The sequence below is a fragment of the Vanessa tameamea genome, chromosome 9 (genome assembly GCF_037043105.1).
Source record: "Vanessa tameamea isolate UH-Manoa-2023 chromosome 9, ilVanTame1 primary haplotype, whole genome shotgun sequence".
Taxonomy (NCBI): domain Eukaryota; kingdom Metazoa; phylum Arthropoda; class Insecta; order Lepidoptera; family Nymphalidae; genus Vanessa; species Vanessa tameamea.
In genome coordinates, this window is record NC_087317.1 from 4,776,332 (window position 1) to 4,797,034 (window position 20,703).

Genomic DNA, 20,703 nt, shown 5'->3' on the forward strand with positions numbered 1-20,703 from the left:
TAATTTCATTTTATCCGACTAACACTACAATCTTGTTGTATTTTTGCATTTGTATCATGCATATTCGCTTACTTTACCGAATGAATTTGTGTATGTGCACTCTTTGTACACGTCTGACTCTTGTATCGTTGTCTATGTCTACGGTCGTTGTCCAATCAAGTTTAACTTGTCAATTGTCATTTAGCTGAACTTGTCAAACTTGTGGAATGTGGATATGTTTTATTTTTTTAGGATTTTGGCGGCAATATTATATATTAAAGATACTTATTCATTTTTAAGATTTTAGATTTTGTTGAGAATCGAGACAAGACAATCAAGACATTCAATAAAAGTTTCTGTACATTGTACAACCCTAATGAAGAAAAAAGCATTAAATTAATATTCATCTATTGTTATGATAAAAATATGAAATATCTGTTAAAGAATGACTTTTTACGAAAATTATTATTGGTAAACAATAAGGATCTTGTTATCATATCGCGTTTTAAGACTGAAATAATGAAATACTTAAATGTTGCTGAAAAAAACGATGCCGCTAAAAATATTGCAATGCACTTATCCAGAGGAACTTCAAGAAGGGTATGATTCATCTTATCGTTTTTAATCATTTACTTAATTATTATATACCCTTAATTTTTTCACTGTGGTGGTGGTGGTATGTATAAAATTTTTGATTATACATGCCCTTTTAAATATGGTTAATATATTGCCATTTGCATGTTACCAATAATAGCTACATAAATAAAATACCTATCTTAAATTAGGATTGATTAGGACAAAGATAGGATAGGATCCTATCTTTGTTCTCACTATACAAGGAATTAATATCATAATGTATTATAATATTAAGTTAATATTCAGGGTTGTTGTTCCATCCTTAGAGATGCATCAAAATGATTAATAGAAAAAAAAATAATTCCTCAAAAATGTATATTATTATAGCAAAAATAATTTATCAAATGGAGTAGTTCTACAGATTTGGCCATACAGGCACTCCAGCTTTATAGTATGAAAATAGATATCACATAAAGTCTATATTTTAAAAGCAATTGCCTTAAGTATAAAGTTTATTATTATTACTCTACATTAATAAATTATTGTCTTATCTATATGTATGATTAATATTTATTAAATAACTATTGTTTCAGCGGGAAGGATTCTCTAAATTTAATAAAATTTATGAATTTGAGTCTGAGATTATAGGTCAGAAGTGTCAAATGGTAATGACTTCAGTATCTGGACATCTTTTGGGCTTGGAATTTGTTAGTGCCTATAAACATTGGCAATCGTGTAACCCTTTGTCTCTTTTTGATGCACCTGTTTTCAAACATTGCCCTGAGAATTATGAGAATATTAAGGTAAAACACATTTACTAACTTCTCTTTAGTGTTTATTGTCTGTCTGTATATTTAACTTTATATGATATTTTTTATTAATCTTTATAAGGATATTGCTTAGTATTTATAAGTAATAAATTATTTTACAAAACATTTTTTTTTTTTTTAATAAATAATAAACCTAATGCTTAACCATTGCCTATATAAGTGGTTTCTTGTAAAATATTATAGTTCTTTATTACACAATTATGTGTTCCTTGTCACATAATTTTCAAAAATATTAGGTTAATTTACATACTGTTTTAGCAGTTAATATTTATATAAATGTATGTGACTTTCTTTTTTACTCCATAACTTGAATGACAGAAAAAATTTGGATGTTTGGGGTATTCTTAAAATCATTATATCATTCCAAGTGACACTGGTTATAAATTAATTCATTCCTTCATTAGGAACAGTTTTTTTTTTTTGTATAAATTGTTTATTTTTTATATTTATAGAAAACTTTAGAAAGAGAAGTACGTAGCTGTCAAGGCCTCATTATATGGACTGATTGTGATAGAGAAGGTGAAAATATTGGTTTCGAGATCATTGAAGTTTGTACAGCTGTAAAAAGCAGTCTTAAAATATTTAGAGCTAAGTTTTCTGAGATAACATCTGTGTCTGTATGGAGAGCACTGCAGAACCTGGCACAACCTAACAAGAATATCAGTGATGCTGTGGATGTTAGACAAGAATTAGATTTACGGATAGGTAGTAAAGATTATAATTATAGACATTCATAAGATTTTTTTTTTAAAATCTATAATGCATGCCATTTATATATATATAAAATCTATTTTGTTCGAAATCAGACACTTTAAGTTTTGTTTATATTCCATTATTACTGAAATCAATTACTTAATATTTTTTATTTTTAGGTGCAGCCTTTACAAGATTTCAAACTCTTAGACTACAAAAAGTATTTCCAGCTACATTAGCACAAAATTTAGTGAGCTATGGATCCTGCCAGTTCCCGACATTAGGGTTTGTTGTGGAGAGATATAGAGCTATTGAAAACTTTGTTACAGAGATGTTTTGGAAGATAAAAGGTAAAGACTGATAGTAAAATTATTAATGATGCCAGCTTTTTGTAATAGTTGTGATTTAATAAAAATTATATTTTAAAAATAAAACAAATAAACCATTGTTTAAATTTTATAAATCAATTTCGGACATCCATAGTCTGCTTGTTGCTCTTTCTTGTACTCAAACAATTATGATATTCATTTTCATACACATTGTGGGGTGTACAGAAAAGTTTATTGGCTACATAACAAGAATGTTAGGGAGAACCCTAAGCGCCCTCCCACCCCCACAAATGCGAGTGATAACTAGTTGATAACATAAATCTCTGGACTATTTTAGTGTTGTTATGATGTTAACTTAAAAATATACTTTATTTATTTATAGTTAACCATACAATGAACAATTTAAGTATTGATTTTTCATGGGAAAGGGTACGACTATTTGACCAGCCAGCCTGTCAAGTGCTGCATGACATATGCATGGAGAACCCACAGGCCAAGGTTACGAATGTGAAAACTAAACCCAAGTCAAAGTGGAGACCCTTACCTTTGGATACAGTGGTATGTTAAGTATTAATAATTTTACAACTTAGGAAGTTCAAATAAATAAAAATAAGCATGGACAAAACAGTACAGTACCTTTTTATTTATCCATTCAGGTACTTTTGTGTTGTCATTGAACAAAATTTTGAAGTAAAGGTCGAATAAAAACTTTTAATAAACAAATTCATATAATCATTATTATATACATAATGAATGATTAGTTTGAATGACATCATATTCTTGTCCATATTTTTATTTAGATAACATATGTTAGACAGACATACTAACAGACATGTCGACTATTTGTGGTCACTATTGACATTTCAATTAGATATTAGCAGAAATATTAATGGTAAATTCTTTAAGTAATAATGCAGTTTAACTTTATTTAAAAAAAAATCCTAATTTACTGTTACAACCATTAGTTTAATCAAATATTTCTTTTCAAAGTAAATCTCATTGATTTGTTGTATAATGTTTTTTCAGGAATTAGAAAAATTAGCATCTCGGAAGTTAAAAATAAATGCCAAAGAGACGATGCATATAGCCGAGAAACTGTATACGCAAGGTTTTATAAGTTATCCCCGTACTGAGACCAATGAATTTCCCAAGGAAATGAATCTTGGACAACTTGTAGCACATCAGACTGGTGATCCCAATTGGGGAGCATTTGCTCAGAACATACTCGATAGTGGTGGACCTACACCAAGGCAAGGAAATAAAAGTGATAAAGCTCATCCTCCCATACACCCAACTAAATATGCTAGCAGTGAGTAATGACTTAAAATTAATAACAAGTGGTTTGTGAAAGTTGATTTCTGTACACATATAAAGTAAACTCAAGACAATACTGGGAACTTGTGATATATTAATATAATATGTATTAGTTTCAAAATGATTTGTTTATTCCTAATTCAACTCCACTTCACTCTGCTGACAATCTCTCCTTCTTAGACCCTCAGGTACAATTTAGATAAAAATTAACAATTTAATTTTTAACTTTTAGTAATTTAAATATTTGACTTTTCCTTTGCGACAATTATACCACTAGTACTTCTACTAAACCACTAGTAATCCATCGTATAATCGAAAATCATATCAATATTCTTACAAGACTTATCTGTCTGCCTTCCTACATGAGTATAACAATTAGTAAAAACTAGTAAAATTTTCTATGCTTAAATGTATTGAATACCGCGAAAGGTTAAGAAATAAAAACCATTCCCTAAATTACACCAATGCGCCACCAATCTTGGAAGCTAAGATGTTATGTCTATTGTGCCTGTAGTTACACTGGCTCACTCACCTTTCAAACGTGAACACAACAATACTAAGTATTGCTGTTTGGCGGTAGAATATCTGATGAGTGGGTGGTACCTACCCAGGTAGGCTTGCACAAAGCCCTGCCACCAAGAATTACAACATCTTTGATAAGTACTAGTTTAAGTAATAGTTTAAGTGAATTAATCGAACGGCTAGTATTTCTTTTGCAGATTTATCTGGCAACGAGCACCGTTTGTACGAATTCATAGTGCGGTCGTTCCTCGCATGTTGTTCTAAAGACGCGCAGGGACAGGAGACCACCGTGAACATCGAAGTGGCTAGAGAGACGTTCAGTGCGAGCGGTCTTATGATTACAGCGCGTAATTATTTGGAAGTATATCCATATGACAAGTGGTCATCCAAAGAAATACATGTATATGAGGTACTTGTAATTTTATTTTTCAAATATAAAATAATTTGTTGCTTTATAATTCAAGTTTTATTTATATTACAGACTGGTCAAATTTTCAATCCAACGAGTATTGATATGCTAGAAGGTAGTACCTCGCCACCAAATCTTTTAACTGAAGCGGACCTCATAGCCCTTATGGAAAAACATGGCATCGGTAAGATTAATAATATTACTTATAGGTAATTACGAACGTCCAGGAATAAGAAAGTAAGTTTTAACGAAACAAATTAAAAAATAATTACTTTAAAAATAAAAAAAAGACAACTTGGTTTTGATTTATGACACAAATGACGCTGAGAAGTACAGTAATAGCAGTCAAGTCAGTATTATAAGTTCAATGATAATTAGTCCTGTGGTCATGTTTAGTCGTATGAACTACTCAACCTCCCCATAGTAGTATGTAATGGGTAACGAGGGACACACGTCGCCAGGCACGGACGCGACGCACGCGGAGCACATCGAGACCATCAAGAGCCGCTCGTACGTGACGCTGGCGGACGCGCACTTCGTGCCCGGCGTGCTGGGCATGGGGCTGGTGGAGGGCTACGACGCCATGGGGCTGGCCCTGGCGCGCCCGCACCTGCGCGCCGCGCTCGAGGCCGACCTGCGCGCCGTGTGCGAGGGCCGCAAGCGCCCCGACCTCGTGCTGGCGGAGCAGGTCGGTGCACGCTGGTCCTCGCGTATACTGGGACCCGCTTAGACCCGAGGTTCCTAATCTTTTCTGTCGCTGAGACCGAGTCAATTTTTTTTCATGTATTTGTGTGACCTCGCTTTAGCAATATATTTAATAATATAATAATTTTAATGTGTGTAAATGAATCTCAGTTTAATATATATATATTAAACTGAGATTCAAAATAAAAATAAAATTTGCCTTAAACGAATGCAAGTTTATCTTTAACCCTGCCGACTGATTTTCAATCATTCATTGAAATTATTTCAGATAGCAAAATACAAGGAAGTGTATTTGACAGTAACGGCTGAAGCGAATAAAATAGACGAGGCCCTGGCTGGAAGGCTGTCCGAGCAGGCTGTGGAGTACACGCCTACAGTTGAAACCTTTGTGTCTTTGCCTCCAGGTAATATTATTATAATAATATATAATTTAGATATTCTTAAAAAACAATGGAATAGAAGTGACTTGTTAACTTTAGGTATATAACAATAATAGTAACTACCTGTACTTATATGTAGACCTCCAAATTCAAAATGAAATTAAAACATTATAAAAATCTGACAAAGTTGCAAACCGCTGCCATCTCGGATTTTTTAATACACTTGTTCTAAAAGTTTTTCAGTTATTACTTTCTACGCTTTTGACGATAAAAACTTAAAACAACCTTTTTTCATATTTTAGTGTTTAAGTGTCCAAAGTGCAATTCCGACATGATTGTAAAACAGCAAAAGAACAATGCCGATAAGTTATATATAAGTTGCATTTCTTTTCCAAAATGCAAGAATGCAGTCTGGCTCCCAACCATAGTGAAAACGATAGACGTTCTTCCAGAGTCTTGCGAATCAGTAAGTTGAGTTCAAGTTTACCTCTATAAAGAGTAGACATGTACTTCTTGGGCATGGATTGCTTAGTTAACAAAAAAAATATTACAAAGGTAACAGTTTCTCACAATACCTGATTAGATTAAATTGTTTTCAAACAATGTTATAATAAACCTAACCAAATATATAAAAGCAAATTACGTTTAAACTTTGGTTTGAACATACCGCCATCGTAATCCAGCTGAATATTGTGCAGCTGTCTTACATAACATGTTTTGTAAATCAACTAATGGTTTTAAGACGGCAATCTGTAACATGTTCATATCGATTGTAAATCATACATTAACTATACTCAATAATTTTATTTTTGTTTTTCAGTGTGGGCCGAATTATAAGAAATTAAAATTCGAATGGAGAAATAATTCTATAAGCCACATGTACCCGCCGCCATACATCGGTTGTATAGGCGGCTGCGATATGACTTTCCTAGAATTATTAAAAGTTAACATTTCCACTGTTAAAAACGTATCGGGAAATAATAGGGCACTAACTACACAGTCAAATGTAGTTACTTCAAGCAATAACAGAAACGCTAATATGATTCAAACGAATACTTCTGTAAGTCGGCAAAACATAACAAATCAGCCAAGACAATTTGTACCGCCACCTACTGTAAATAGAACTCAAAATGCAACGAATCCCAGTATAAGTATACCAACTAATAACAATACCACGAATCCTCCCAGAATACAAACAGCGAGCAGCACAGGAAGTGGCGAAGAAAATAATGTTTTCTGTGGCTGTAATAAACCTGCAATATTGCTTACTGTACGGAAACAAAACGCAAATCATGGTAAGATTTATTTCAATTCATTTAAAGCATTCAAGTTATACATCAGTTACTTATTTTAAAAATAATTATTAGTTAATTTTGAATATTTGTTCAAATGTATTTTTGTTTCAATTAGATATTGACATTGCTTTTTAAAATTGTAGGTAAGAAGTTCTACAAGTGTCCAGCAGGTTTAGATAACGGTGGGTGCGATTTCTTTCTTTGGGCACCTGAGTCAGGAGAAAATGTTCCAAACCGATCCGAGACATCATCCTCTAGTTCAGGATACCACAGTCACTCCACTGGCACCTGGGGAGAATCATCAAGTTTTCCGACAAATGATACCCATCAGGAAGACAATAGTGTAATGTGCAATTGTAATATGCCTTGTAAAAGGTAAGTAATTTATATTAATGTAAATACTTGTACTTAATAATCCCCTCTGGGTTGTACTCACACAAAATAGTGAGCCAGTAAAACTACAGGAACGAGGGACATACCATCTTAGTTCTCAAGGTTGACGGTCCATTGTTGATGTAAAGATTGGTTAATATTTCTCCCAGTGCGAATGTCTATGGGCGGTGGTGACCACTTACCATCAGGTGGCCCACTTCCTGTCCGTATGCATACATAAAAGAAATACTAATCTTTAGTATCATAATAACATCATTCTTTGCACACATATCTGATTTTACAATTGATATAATTGATTTCAGGTTTAAAAAAAATAATTAAATATTATAACGTCTTTTACAGAGTAACAGTCCAGAAAGAGGGACCAAATAAAGGCCGCCCATTTTATGGATGTTCAAAAGACTTCAGCTCGCGATGTACCTTTTTCCAGTGGGCTGACGGTGAAACGAACACAGGTTTGTATTAACTTTATTCGAAACAGGCGAGTTCCATTCACCAATCTCTACGGATAATTCAATCCTAATAGTCCTAGTACGAGATATATACATATATGTTGTACAACCCTCAAAGTATCGACACTTCAAAGACACTTCGAAGTAAACGCTTTAACAATAAAATATAGACAGACAGATTTGCTATATATAAGTAACAGTTTTTACAATGAAATGAATGATAATTTGAATATATTTATCCATTTGAACGGCTTGCGCACCCTTTTTTGTTCTAATGCCAGTAACACGAACCTTTGCGAATTTCGTCGTCGATCGAAACTTCCCAACACAACAATAAAATCTTATCTACGTTATAAAATCTTATCTACAGCAAAATAACAGAAATGAAAGAAAGTATTCATAATAAAACGTTATGTTTTAAATTTTAAATAAAGTGCGCGTTCATGGTAGCGTTTTGTTCAATTTGTTGCTTTAGTAAGAGGATAGATACTATTGAACTAACCAATCCAATCCATTAATTTTACTTCACTGATAGTATATTATATCTGGATGTAATTTCAGGTTATATAACCTTTGTGCCTCGATCCATTGGAATGAATTACCTAACGCGCATGTATCTAATTAAGCTATTTCAAATTCCTCTAAATTACTCTAAAATGTTGATTAATATATGTGTACTAATAAGTTTTGAGAAAAAAATTTAAATATAAGTTAACACCATTTTTATTAATTTCTTCAAATATAGTTTTTTTTTTCTTTCGCAAATTATTCTTTTCACACATTATATTAACATTAAATAAAAATAAATGTACCCCTAAAAATCCCCCTAAATTTGGTTGGAAAACTCCCGAGTTGGCATCACTGAGTGAGTGTCGTTTCAGAGTGGCGCGGCGCAACGCGCGGCGGCGGCGGGCGCGGGGCGGCGCGAGGAGCGGCGCGCGGGGCCGGGCGAGGGGCGGCGCGCGGGGAGGGCGCGGCGCGGCGCTGCGGTCTGTGTCGGCGCGAGGGACACACGAGAAACCGCTGTCCCGACGCTTAGTACTAGATTACGCCGTACGTTGTACATTACTGGTAATGTGAGAGTAAACTCTCGCATAGGTAAGGTATTTCGGAAATATAATCAATGTACTGTATATTGAATATATTTCCGAACCCTTCGCTTATTCAGTGAAATTATTGTTTTAATCCTTATGACGTAAATAAGTTGCGAATAAATTTGTACTTTTTTAAAGTAAGATAATTCAAACTTTCATATTGTGCCATATTTATAATATTTGCATTTGAAGAAAAAAATGTGGTCCAGTAAAATTTATTATTTAGTCTTTCCCTGAAAATAAGTCTGTATTCATACAAATAGCCTGTGATACGAGTAATGTTATATTATACTTATATAAAAGAAAGGCTCAAAGAGAACAAACATAGTTTATTCGACTTTAATCAAATTTAACTTAATAGTTAATTTGTATTTTTGTTAATTAAATAAATACCAAAATAATAATGTTGTTTCTTTTATGTTATAATTATTATATAATACTATTAAATGTATTAAATAAACTGAGGTTATGATGCAATAAATTACAGTTCAAACATATAAATGTGAATATCTTATATTTGTATGGTAAATTCCTAATATACTCATAGACTTGTAGGTTTAATAATACTATATAGCTCCGTATTTTTCCTTGATTTTAAGATTAGTTTTTATGGTTTTTATATTAACATTATTTACCTATCTGTATTTTTAGTTTATAGTGTGACTTTTCTTGTAAATTAAACCTGGCATAGTCTATAGTTATACCGATTGAAGAAGAAATATTGATAAACAAATCTTAGATTACGTTTTTCATACGATTTGCTGATATTGTGCACTAACAGTTCTTGATTAATATGTCATTATTTATAATACAACACTATTCCACTTAACGACTTATATGCACTTTAATTTTCTTCCAAAGTTCAAATACCAGTTTCATCAACGTTCAAAACGCAATTTTTTCGAAAATCCAGAACGAATATCATAGATTAATTATTCAAGCTGTCGCCAATGATATCGCGTCAAATCGATAAGTTATTTATTTGGCTTTTGTCCTCTTGTGGCTCTTTGGTTGCCACAAAACCATCTTGATTTTCTATGAATAATTTGGCAACTAATTCCTTTGAAATTAACATCTAGTGGTGGGGTCGGACTTTTTTTTCTTGTTTACTTGGTTATTATTGTAGTTGGTGCTACGTGGCCTTTACAACGTGCCTGGGTTGAAGGGGAGTAACAACACTTCGCTTTCAAATTTGAGCAACTCAGGTTCCTGTCAACCTGAGTTGGTGATCATGGTGGACTGATAAGTCTAAATGACTTATGTGTCCGTATATTCTAATTTAAAAAATCAAGGCGATAAGTAGCGTCAGGAAACATTTGGTGTGTCTTATTAAACTAAAAAATATATTTACCTGAAGTCTTAATTATTTTAACGCGCTTACTACAGCTACCATTTCTGCTTTTTACTCTTTGGTTTCAATGATCCCAAGCTTTGAGCTCTTTGCATTTCCTGTTGTTCAGCTTCAATCGTTTTATCCGTCATCATATCGAGTAATATTTCGAATTTTAATCGTAGCATATTATTTTCTTCTTCGAGTTGTTCTAATTCTTTTTTTAGACGAATATTCTCCTTGTGCGCAGCGCCTGCTCTGCCTGAAGCTATTAAAAAGGTTTTAATTTTATCTTTTTTACTTCATATTAGGTATCACCTCATGTAATATTCTACTTCCGAAAAGCAATTTTTTTTTTTTGAATCGTAAGGCATAGTTTAATACTCAAACATTTGATACCAAAATAAGTCTCATATAAGCCAACAAAGTTTCCACTGTTACATTAAAATATGGAGTGAACCTAATGAAAACAAGTAATTAACAGATAATCAAAGTATGTAAAATATGGTTTTTTAAAAAGTAATTTAAAGTATAACGAAAAATAATGAGAATATTTATGACAAATAGAGTTTTTTTAAAGCTCCTAAGAACTTAACAGATTTACGTTTAAGATACCTTCATTAGTGTAACATTAATTATAATTTTCACATGTTTTAATATATACATCATATTGAATATAGTTGTGTGTCGGTTTGAAGGGTGAGTGTGCCAGCGTATGTACAGGCACAATCTTTGTTTCCAATTTGGCCGGTGCATTGGCGAAATAAATAATGTTTAATATTTCTTACCGCGGCAATATCTACGGTAGTGGATTCCACTTACGATCAGGTTACTTAGTAGTAGGGTTTTATGCAAGCCCGTCTATGTTGGTACCACCCATTCATCAGATATTCTAACGGCAAATAACAATACTAAGTATTGTTATAGTTCTCAAGTGGGTGGCGCATTGGCAATGTAAGGAATGGTTAATATTTCTTATAGTGCCATTGTCTATGGGCGGTGGTGACTATCTACCATCAGATGGCCCATATGCTCGTTCGCCAACCTATGCCAAAAAAGGTGGCTCATTTGCCAGTCTTGCTTACTTATATGATAAAATATATAGCATACGTTGTAGAGTGTAGCTTATTCCAATTGAAATAATCTTATCTGTTTATTATTTTTTTTTCCACTGCAAATTACTGATATTCGACATACACGGGGGCGCAACGTTGTTCTTTTTTTTTTAATAGATAAATAATTTAAAATAAGCAAATATAAGAATGAGAACATTGAGTCGACAGTTTGTTATTTTAAATATTCGAAAGGGAAACGTAAATATTAGACTCTACGAAGATGGAAATAGGGTAGAGAGATCTTGAAAGGCAGGATCTTCTGTAGTGTCTGGGGAATGTAGGATAAAATACTTTAATCAAATGATTACCAGGTATCCATTGTCCTTCTTCAAAAGATAATTCAAAATCGCCTAATTTCAACTTGAGCGGTTCTATATCAATAGACAATTCTCTCGATGCGTAATCACTGCCTAATTCATTTTTTATAACACAAGTGTCTTGTTTTCTAACAGGAATAGTTTTTGGTGAAAATTTATTACTAAATAATGGCATTTTATTAAGTTTTGTTTTAGTAACTATACCGTATGAGCTAATGCGCTCTTTGTCAACATATTTTGTTGTCGACAATAAAGTTGCCATGGTAACGACTTTCATTAATTAAATGTGGTAAGTATTAGGCTCGGTTTATATAATACTTTTCGACATATCCTGCCTCGGCATTAGGTATATTGAGTACTTTTATCTTGTTAATTAAATTTAAATTTTTCGCGCACAGACGCGTAAAATATTTTTTTACAAAGTATCATCATCATCATTAGGTACATAGTATAAAATAGTCACTTACCGCTGTCTGTCTCTATGTATGCTTATATCTTTAAAATTACACAACGGATTTTGATTTGCCTTTTTGTAATAGATGAAGATTCAAGAGGAAGGTTTATATGCATAATACATGCACAATTTAGTAGACAAACACTGATATAATTTAGAGGTGTCTGAAGTGATGTCGTAATAAACAAATTTTTTGCACTTACATTGCAATCGCTGGCTGAACCCTACGAGATAGATCAAAATGATGTACTACAGTATTGTACACCTTAAAAAGCTCTTTAAGAAAGTCCGCGTTGGTATATATCTATCTCTTAAGGATAGCCCACAGTAACCATTTTTTATCCTTTACTTTTATATACGATTTTAATCAATACAGGATTAATTCTTATCAAATTAAATACCTTAATTTGATAAGAATTACATATTTAAAACGCAGGGACATAACGGTTTGTATTGTCTAATGACTGAAAAACTGTGAACTAAGACATTGTGTAGTATATTTAGTATTAGCATTGCACCCGTGCGAAGCCGGGGCTGGTCTCTAGTATATTTATATAAATAGTATGGTAATTGGTAACTTGACATCTGCTATCTTTTATATTACATATAATATTACGTGAAATAGTCCCTAGGTGATGGTTTATGAATGTCCCGAGAAACAGACGGGTAACAGTTAGTTGAATATAAAGGAAATAGGTGCGTGGCGTGGCGTTGTTCTTGCGTATAGATAGATACGCTGGGATAAACATAAATTACATAAGCCGTCTATGACTTTTGTAATCCAGCCTACTTAAAATTTGTGGAACCATATGAAGTAATTTATTTGATAATAAAACAAGATATTGTATTATTAATAATTTAATACTGCTTTATTCGAGATTAATTACAAAAAATACTCAAAATACAATACGGTCGTAACAAAAAGTGTTCATAATAAATATTATCTTACATTATAAATTTAACGTATAATATTACTTTTGATGTAAAGGTAAAAAAGACATAATTATTGTGTTCAATGTGTTTTGAGCTTAACTAACATCACAGCTGGCAATATGAGGACGATTGATCCGATTGTGTACGTTGTAGCGGCACCTGAACACCAATAAACTAGAAAAAAGAAATATACATTAAACAAAATAAGTATATAGGTATAATAATTACTTGATAATATTTTAAACATTAATTTTACGTATAGCAACACCACAGTCAGTTCAGTCAGTTGGTTGGTTGGTTTTAAAAATTTACTCGTAGGAATTATTAATAAAAAATTTTTCTCCAGATAATAACAGATGCAATTTTTTATAATGTAGTTGCATCACATTTGTAATTTGTATTTACCTCTCGCAATAAATATATTCTTCAAGTAACTTAATGATAAGTATATTTACGCCATGCTTAAATTCAGTTGATTATACTTAAATGAAAAAGAAAAAATACTATTACCTCTACTTTTGAAATTAGTTATTAATTACATCTTAACAATTAGTTTAATGTCTTTTTTGGAATAACACGGAAAAATCGAATGCCATCCTTGATAAACTTTTTTACGATTTAATAAAACAGTATTTTCGTTGTCGAAGATACTAATTGTTTTCTTTACCGATCTAAGGAGCAAACTTGATGTGGCACATATTTATCTTTTTCGACGCCCGGCTTTGATCTGCATAATTTGCAGATGTATTATATGATTATAACGAATTGACATGATATCTAAGGTCATGGATACTTGAAAAACTGGCGTATTCAATGTCGACGAAGTTGATATCAGAACTTTGGATGAAATTCTAGGTGGAATAGTGACGCTTTTCTTAATACTTAGATTATTTATATATGTAGTTACAGTATCAACTACAAAATAAATTAAACAAACGAGCCCACTTTATTATCTTGGTGTGCGTGACCGTTAACGCTTGACACTAAACATTTAGTAGTGTATAAATGTTTATCAATATGTACTAAGAGGAAAACTGTTGGCAAATATTTTTTTCGTAGCGTTCTCCGCTCTGACAGTCAATAGAGACTTATAAATAATCAAAGGATATGTAATAAATATACAGCAGAGCTAACGCATGGAACATTTTCCGATTGAAATGGGTCGCGTATGTAATAAATGTCTCGGAGAGCCGTCGTTTTATGGCGGCGAGTACCTGCGGAGGCGAGCAGCGGGCCGGCGGCGCGCGCGAGGGCGCCGAGCGAGCGCAGCGCGCCCAGCGCGGCGCCGCGCCCCGCGCCCGCCGCTTGCGTCGTCGCCAGCGCCGTCATGCACGACACCGCGAAAGCCGTGGCTGCGTAACGACACATCACATACAAAACTTGGTGCTAGGGCTTTGTGCTGGCCCGTCTGGGTAGGTACCACCCACTCATCAGATATTCTACCGCGAAATAGCAGTACTTAGAATTGTTGTGTTCCGCTTTGATGGGTGAGTGAGACAGTGTAAGTGTGTAAGTAGTGAGCACAAGGGACATAACATCTCAGTTCCCAATGTTGGTGGCGCATTGGCGGTGTGAGGAATGTTTAATATTTTTTGTAGCGCCATTGTCTATGAGCGGTGGTGACCACTTAACATCAGGTGGCCTATTTGCTCGTCCGCCTACCTATATCATAAAAAAAAACTCACGACGTGACCGCGCAAACGGTATTTTGCTTCTAGTCTTATTTGTCTATGTAATAACCTAATACTTCAATAGTGTCGTTGACAATGATAATTTAATTTGCTCATGAGGATATTTGTAGTACCTACATATATTATTTTATTTTTTGAATTGGGTGATATGCTTAGTATAAAAACGACACAAATTTTAGGGTGAGCTACTGATCTAGCTAGATAGCAGTGCAATCTATATCTTAAGGAGAAACTGATTATAGTTTAACTAAATAAATTATGTTGACAAATATATTACATTCTACAAACGATGATTTTAATTCTATGCATTACTGTTATTAAAAAAATATAGAAAAAAAAGCAATAACATATGATTTCTGTAAAGTGTCCTGTGTGATTGTGAGACGACGATTATGTGTTTTACATGTTTTTGATAAAATCATTTATAGCGATACCATGAACTATCACGACAAGCTTGATTGTAAATTATATAGTTCAACTTACACACAGCAAACAGCACTAAGCCTGCCCAGAGCCACACGAGAGGTGAAAAAATTGGTGGTCGTTGCACGGCTGCGAACGCTACGCAAATGAAGGAGAACGGCGTCAATATGAGCGCTAGTTTTGCAGCGCGTTCGGCTCCACGCGCGCTCAGACGCCGAGCAGCCCCGCCCTGCAGTACCGCCATTATAAAACCTGTTGGGGATGAATAACAAAAATTAATGTTTAAGTACAAATTATTTTTTATGTCTACATTAATCATATTCAAGACGGTACCAGACGCTAAACACGTCATGTTCTATTTGTCGAAAAATGTTTCCAATTAAAAAGAGAAAGCGAAATTGTTTGTATGTTACGCTTTCATGTCTTCTCAACCGATCATAATGAAATTTTACATAAACTAGGGATACAAAAATTGGCATAACCGCTAAATCGGGCGAAGCTGCGCGCGTAAACTACTTAAGGCGTGGATATACATGAGATAGCTTCTTTTGAGTTACATTGTTTCTTTTTCTCTAATTATTATCGGATTTTTTCATTATATAATATAGTTTAAGCTACGTCATATATATAGGTAGCAATAGAATTAAATATGCAAAGTACCCTCTGAATTTATAATTATCACGTGTTTTTTTATTTAAAATACGAATAGAACGAGATACACAGGTTATTTAAAACATTCACACTATAATATATTGAATTTAATTGCAAATAATTAAAAATAAAAAAAAAATTCGCTTATTGACGGCACTGTTATATAATACTATCGTTCTATAGCATACATAATATGTATATGATATTTATACATATTATCTATATAGTGTATAGCATAGAGCACTATTTAATATAAAAGGTCATCCGATACACGCTTTTCTAACAAATATTCCTCTGACGTACTATCAAAAATTCATGTTACCGGATAAGAGTAAGGACCGTTTGATCATAGTAAATTTACCTATTGTAAACAGTTGAAAAAATATTATATGTTTTATTATTCATTGAATGCACCGCTCTTAATAGTTCGACAGTTTACAATCTGTCTAGATTTATAAAAATAAAGGTCCTTAAGTTTTTTTTTGAAATTATACATTTGTTGACCTCTACAGCAACAATTTCTAATGATCTCATTGGTTAAAATCGGTGCGGCTTAGGTTTTAGACTGTAAATTGTTATTCACGTAATTACAAGATAAATGCACTGGTTCTTGGTAACAATGCAGTCAGTAGTACAAGAGAAAGTAAATCTTTTAACAATAAGTAATTGAAATTCACTTTCTCGTCTGTTGATTAGTATAGCGATTTGCGTATTTAACGATTTTTTTAAAAATAAAGACATATGTATTCCGGTGGTCTAGGGTTAAAAAGGGAAAAGTCGATTTGTAAGTGAAATACAAAACACTATTTTTCAAATTATTTGAAAAATATCAACTATTTGTGATGAATCCACAGATAATTTAATCATAATTATAAAAAAGATATGTCACCTGTTTTAAGTCTATAGAAAAAAAAAAGATTAATAATGTTAAATTAAATTCTAGGAATATTGAATACAGTAACCATAGCATTATAATATACATTATCAATCTTTATTCAGTCTGTGGAGTTAGTAAGTATAATCGCTAATTATATATATATATATATATTTATTATAGCATTAGATTGTTATGGGAACAATATATTAACGGTGCAAGAAATGGTTAGCGTCACGTGACCTGTTTATTCGTGTACCTATCTAAAATAAACAAATAAAATAATAATGCTCTCACCTATGACGAGAAACATTTTTCCTTGTTGCATCGCCGTATATCCAAATGTATGATGAGTAAGGAATGTTATAGTAAATTCAAGTCCAGAATAAATAAATAGATATATAAAATAAATCAGTCCTAGTCTCGATAATACTTTGTTTTGATGAGCAGTTAGATTCTTAACAGCTGTGAATCTAAGTAAATGCCATGGAGATATGAAATCTATTGCTTTAGAGAGTGAGAGAGAGAGAGGAGTCCTCTTATCCTGCAAAAAAAAGAATTGAAAGAATTACTACAAATATTATTTTATATTAATATATAATTTATGTCAAGAAATTGCAATTATTTTTAGTGTGGTTAGTATTATTTACAACGTGAATAGGATTTTAATTCATTTGTTTATGATAACAATAAAAACAATTAATACATATGTTCAAGATGAGTTTATTTGAAATAAAATATTTTGTTAAGTAATATAACAACAGTATTAGCATAATGAGAAATTGATACTTAGAAAAGAAATATTATTTAAATTAAAAATACAAACCTTTGAAAGTGTTTCAGGTATAAAAAATGTAACAAGAGCAACATTAGCCAGTGAAAGAGAGAGTGCATACAATGCTGGTCTCTCGCCCCATAGACCTGAGGATAGGTCGGTGTTCTTGGCAAACCAAGCCCCAGCCAAAGGACCCACAATGAAACCAATAGAAAATGCCAATCCTACGAGTGCCTGAAATGTTTTTTTGTAAATTAAATATCAACTATTTTTGGTACAAAATATTTATGTGATTAAAGTATTAATAAAGCTATAGTTTATCACATTTGCAATTGAAAATCATTGATACAATCATATAGTAAACTTGATAGAACAAGATCGAAGACAAAATGATAGGTAAAGTAAAGACTTCATTCAATTTAAATACAGTTTAGTAATAGCCCGTAAGTGACCTTCTGGACCTCTATTTCCTGTGAAGAAGAATTTTTGGAACTTATACTACTAATATTGTGCTCACCAACCCTCACTATCTTAGTGAATGATACATATACTACAATTTCAACCGACCCAGGCTTGTTAAAAAAAAACTATTTTCCTTGACTTTGAGATGAGATTAATTTTTAATCACATAATGTTACTTTTTCGTAGTTATTTTTCATATTAAAACCTGCAAGCTATGTAACTTGTTTAATTTTTTTTTATCTGCAGACATGTACAATGTACATCCATGCCTTAGATTACTTCGTATCTTAATATGACAGTTGATCCCGGCAATCCGGCCGCTGGCTAATCCGCCACCCACTGTAATCCGTCATGTCTATTATTATTTAATAATTTTTTTGCCAATCTTTACTAATGTAGATAATGCAAAATTGAGCAGGTTACAACTTGTACGCGCCACTATTGTGCTTGACGCGTTTTTTGTTTTGATTATGAATTGCTTAGTTGAAGTATGATTGATAATCTAAATAATATGAATGAATCTTATTTGATCTGTATTTTGTTGGATTGGAAGGTACTCTTTTTAAAAAAAACATGGACTATAGGGGGGGTCCTAGGCAGTAATCTATAATCCGACAAATTCGATAGTCCGACACTGCCCTATAAAACGTTTGTCGGATTACCCGGGTTCTCTTTTTGTGCCTTAAATTAAAATTCATAATTATAAATACTGTTGATGATGATGCACACACATTTAAAAAAAATGTTACATTTTTAATTGGATTAAATAAAGTAACTTACCATTCCTCTTGCTCTTGTCTTTTCATTCGATGCATCAGTGACAACAGCCATACTTAGGCTAACATTTGCTTTACTCAATCCACCTATGAATCTTGCGAGCACAAACAAGCTGAATGTACTTGCATAACTCCATAAGCCATGAGATATAGCTATACCAATCTACAAAATAAATTATATCATATATTGAATATTAATATCTATTATAAATTTGCTTGCTTTATTCAATTGAAATATTTTATGTTTAAAAAATTATAATGTTATTAATTCATCTCGTGCTCGGTGGTGAAGGAAAACATTGTGAGGAAACCTGCATGTGTAATTTCCACGAAATTCTGCCACATGTGTATTCCACCAACCCGCATTGGAGCAGCGTGGTGGAATATGCTCCAAACCTTCTCCTCAAAGGGAGAGGAGGCCTTAGCCCAGCAGTGGGAAATTTACAGACTGCTAACGTATGTTAAAAATGTAAATTGTACAAAATAAAATAAAATAAATGTAATTTTTAAAATTTAAATACATATCTTCATTATTTAATTAAGGCAATCTAGTTAATTAATGTTAATTAAACCAATAATTACTTGAAATACATCCTTCCTTTTATCTGCTTATAACATTTCAAGGAATATCATGATAATAAATTTAGTGTAAATGAATTTAGAATTTTTCTATTATCAATAAATATCATATTTATCTTTAAGTACCTGATATGTCAATAATCTTCATAACTCAAGTGTGCGTAAGGTTAAGATGTTTTTATTCTGTTTGTTTTGGAAAAAAGAAAATACTTACTAAGCAAATTAGAAGCATTGGTTTTCTTCCATAGGCATCTGAAAGACTGCCAACAATCGGGCTTGTAAGAAATTGTAGAAAGCTATACATAGATCCCAGTGCACCACCGAACAGAACTGATGAAAACCGGTCTGGGGCTCCAGTCAACTTTTGAAATCTTTGTATGGCATGGAGCAGCCATGTATAAATTGTATTGGAATTGCCTTCTTTTTTGTCATAATAATCCAATAGAGAAGGCAAGAGTGGCAAAATCATGGTAAAAGCTAAGAGATCCAGGAGGAGTGATACAAATATTAATCCTATTACTTTGCCATTACTTTTATTCTTTTCATCCTTAGTTTTTAAATCTTTTTCACTAGTGTTTGAAATTTCATATTTTTTATCCTTCCTTTGCCTAACTTCGCCATTTGTTTCCAAGGAATCCTAAGAAAATATTTTTTATAAAAAGTGAACATACAATGTACATGGTGACTTTGGTTTTATTTGAATGCCAATAATACTAATAACATTAAATAAAAAATATCCAATTTAGAACATTTATTAATCTTTTAGAATAAATTACTACCGTTTTTAGAAATAAAATAAAAAATATATATTTTTGAATCCCACTAAGCAAAATATGTTTTATATTATAATATTAAATCGAATTAAAGTATATATTAAAAATAAATATACATACCATTATTTGAAGAACACAAATAATACTTTAAATCCGGATTCTTTTTGATAGATAACTGAAGCCATTTAGGTAGTTATTTAAACACACTCCCTTCTCACTGCCGGATTACACTTTCACTTTCAACCTTTCAAGTTGTACAAGACTCTCTTCTTTCTTGAGCCTTCAGTGTTGACTTGACTTAATAGTCAATAGCAATACCAATAACTCCAATAAGCATTGAAACTTGTCAGTTGTTACTTAAGAGTATACAGAGTGTTACCTGAGTTTTAGAGATGTCATATAAGCGAATGTGAAATCTATGTGATGAATTCTTTAAAGTATTCGATTGTATAATTTATCCATAATTAATTTGAATGAAAATCATTCTATAAGTTTTATAATAAACTCAATTTATGTATTATGTTTTACAATCATTAATTATACTTTGTTAATACTTTTAAAAGTGATACGGAATCACCT

At 32.4% G+C, this 20,703-nt stretch overlaps 3 protein-coding genes across 5 annotated transcripts in view; 1 reads left to right on the top strand and 2 right to left on the bottom strand.

Moving 5' to 3' along the window:
* Positions 1 to 262: 262 nt before the first annotated feature.
* Positions 263 to 8,916, top strand: LOC113395138 (DNA topoisomerase 3-alpha). The gene is made up of 15 exons (XM_026632696.2): positions 263 to 579; positions 1,149 to 1,358; positions 1,838 to 2,090; positions 2,258 to 2,428; positions 2,790 to 2,965; positions 3,434 to 3,716; positions 4,441 to 4,652; positions 4,725 to 4,836; positions 5,114 to 5,340; positions 5,626 to 5,761; positions 6,040 to 6,203; positions 6,558 to 7,032; positions 7,176 to 7,407; positions 7,768 to 7,880; positions 8,759 to 8,916. The coding sequence occupies exons 1-15, from the start codon at positions 406 to 408 to the stop codon at positions 8,914 to 8,916; spliced, it is 3,096 nt and encodes a 1,031-aa protein (XP_026488481.2). The 5' UTR covers positions 263 to 405.
* Positions 8,917 to 10,316: 1,400 nt separating this feature from the next.
* On the bottom strand, positions 10,317 to 11,914 carry LOC113395095 (protein chibby homolog 1). The gene is made up of 2 exons (XM_026632653.2): positions 11,725 to 11,914; positions 10,317 to 10,569 (listed from the first exon to the last, which is right to left on the bottom strand). Exons 1-2 carry the CDS (start codon positions 11,906 to 11,908, stop codon positions 10,358 to 10,360), a joined length of 396 nt encoding a protein of 131 aa, XP_026488438.2. The 5' UTR covers positions 11,909 to 11,914; the 3' UTR covers positions 10,317 to 10,357.
* Positions 11,915 to 13,029: 1,115 nt separating this feature from the next.
* LOC113395091 (major facilitator superfamily domain-containing protein 10) overlaps positions 13,030 to 20,703 on the bottom strand; it is a 76,814-nt gene continuing 69,140 nt past the window's right edge. Inside the window, exons 2-9 of one of the 3 annotated variants that reach the window (XM_026632648.2) lie at positions 20,245 to 20,386; positions 19,566 to 19,988; positions 18,777 to 18,935; positions 17,586 to 17,768; positions 17,057 to 17,303; positions 15,295 to 15,372; positions 14,335 to 14,472; positions 13,030 to 13,294 (exon numbers count right to left, since the gene is read on the bottom strand). In XM_026632648.2, the coding sequence (XP_026488433.2) occupies positions 13,200 to 13,294; positions 14,335 to 14,472; positions 15,295 to 15,372; positions 17,057 to 17,303; positions 17,586 to 17,768; positions 18,777 to 18,935; positions 19,566 to 19,988; positions 20,245 to 20,247 (1,326 nt within the window). In that variant the 5' untranslated portion in view covers positions 20,248 to 20,386 and the 3' untranslated portion in view covers positions 13,030 to 13,199. Of the gene's footprint in view, positions 13,295 to 14,334; positions 14,473 to 15,294; positions 15,487 to 17,056; positions 17,304 to 17,585; positions 17,769 to 18,776; positions 18,936 to 19,565; positions 19,989 to 20,244; positions 20,387 to 20,703 lie in introns of all 3 variants that reach the window. The other 2 variants (XM_026632647.2, XM_026632649.2) reach the window with 2 other exon arrangements.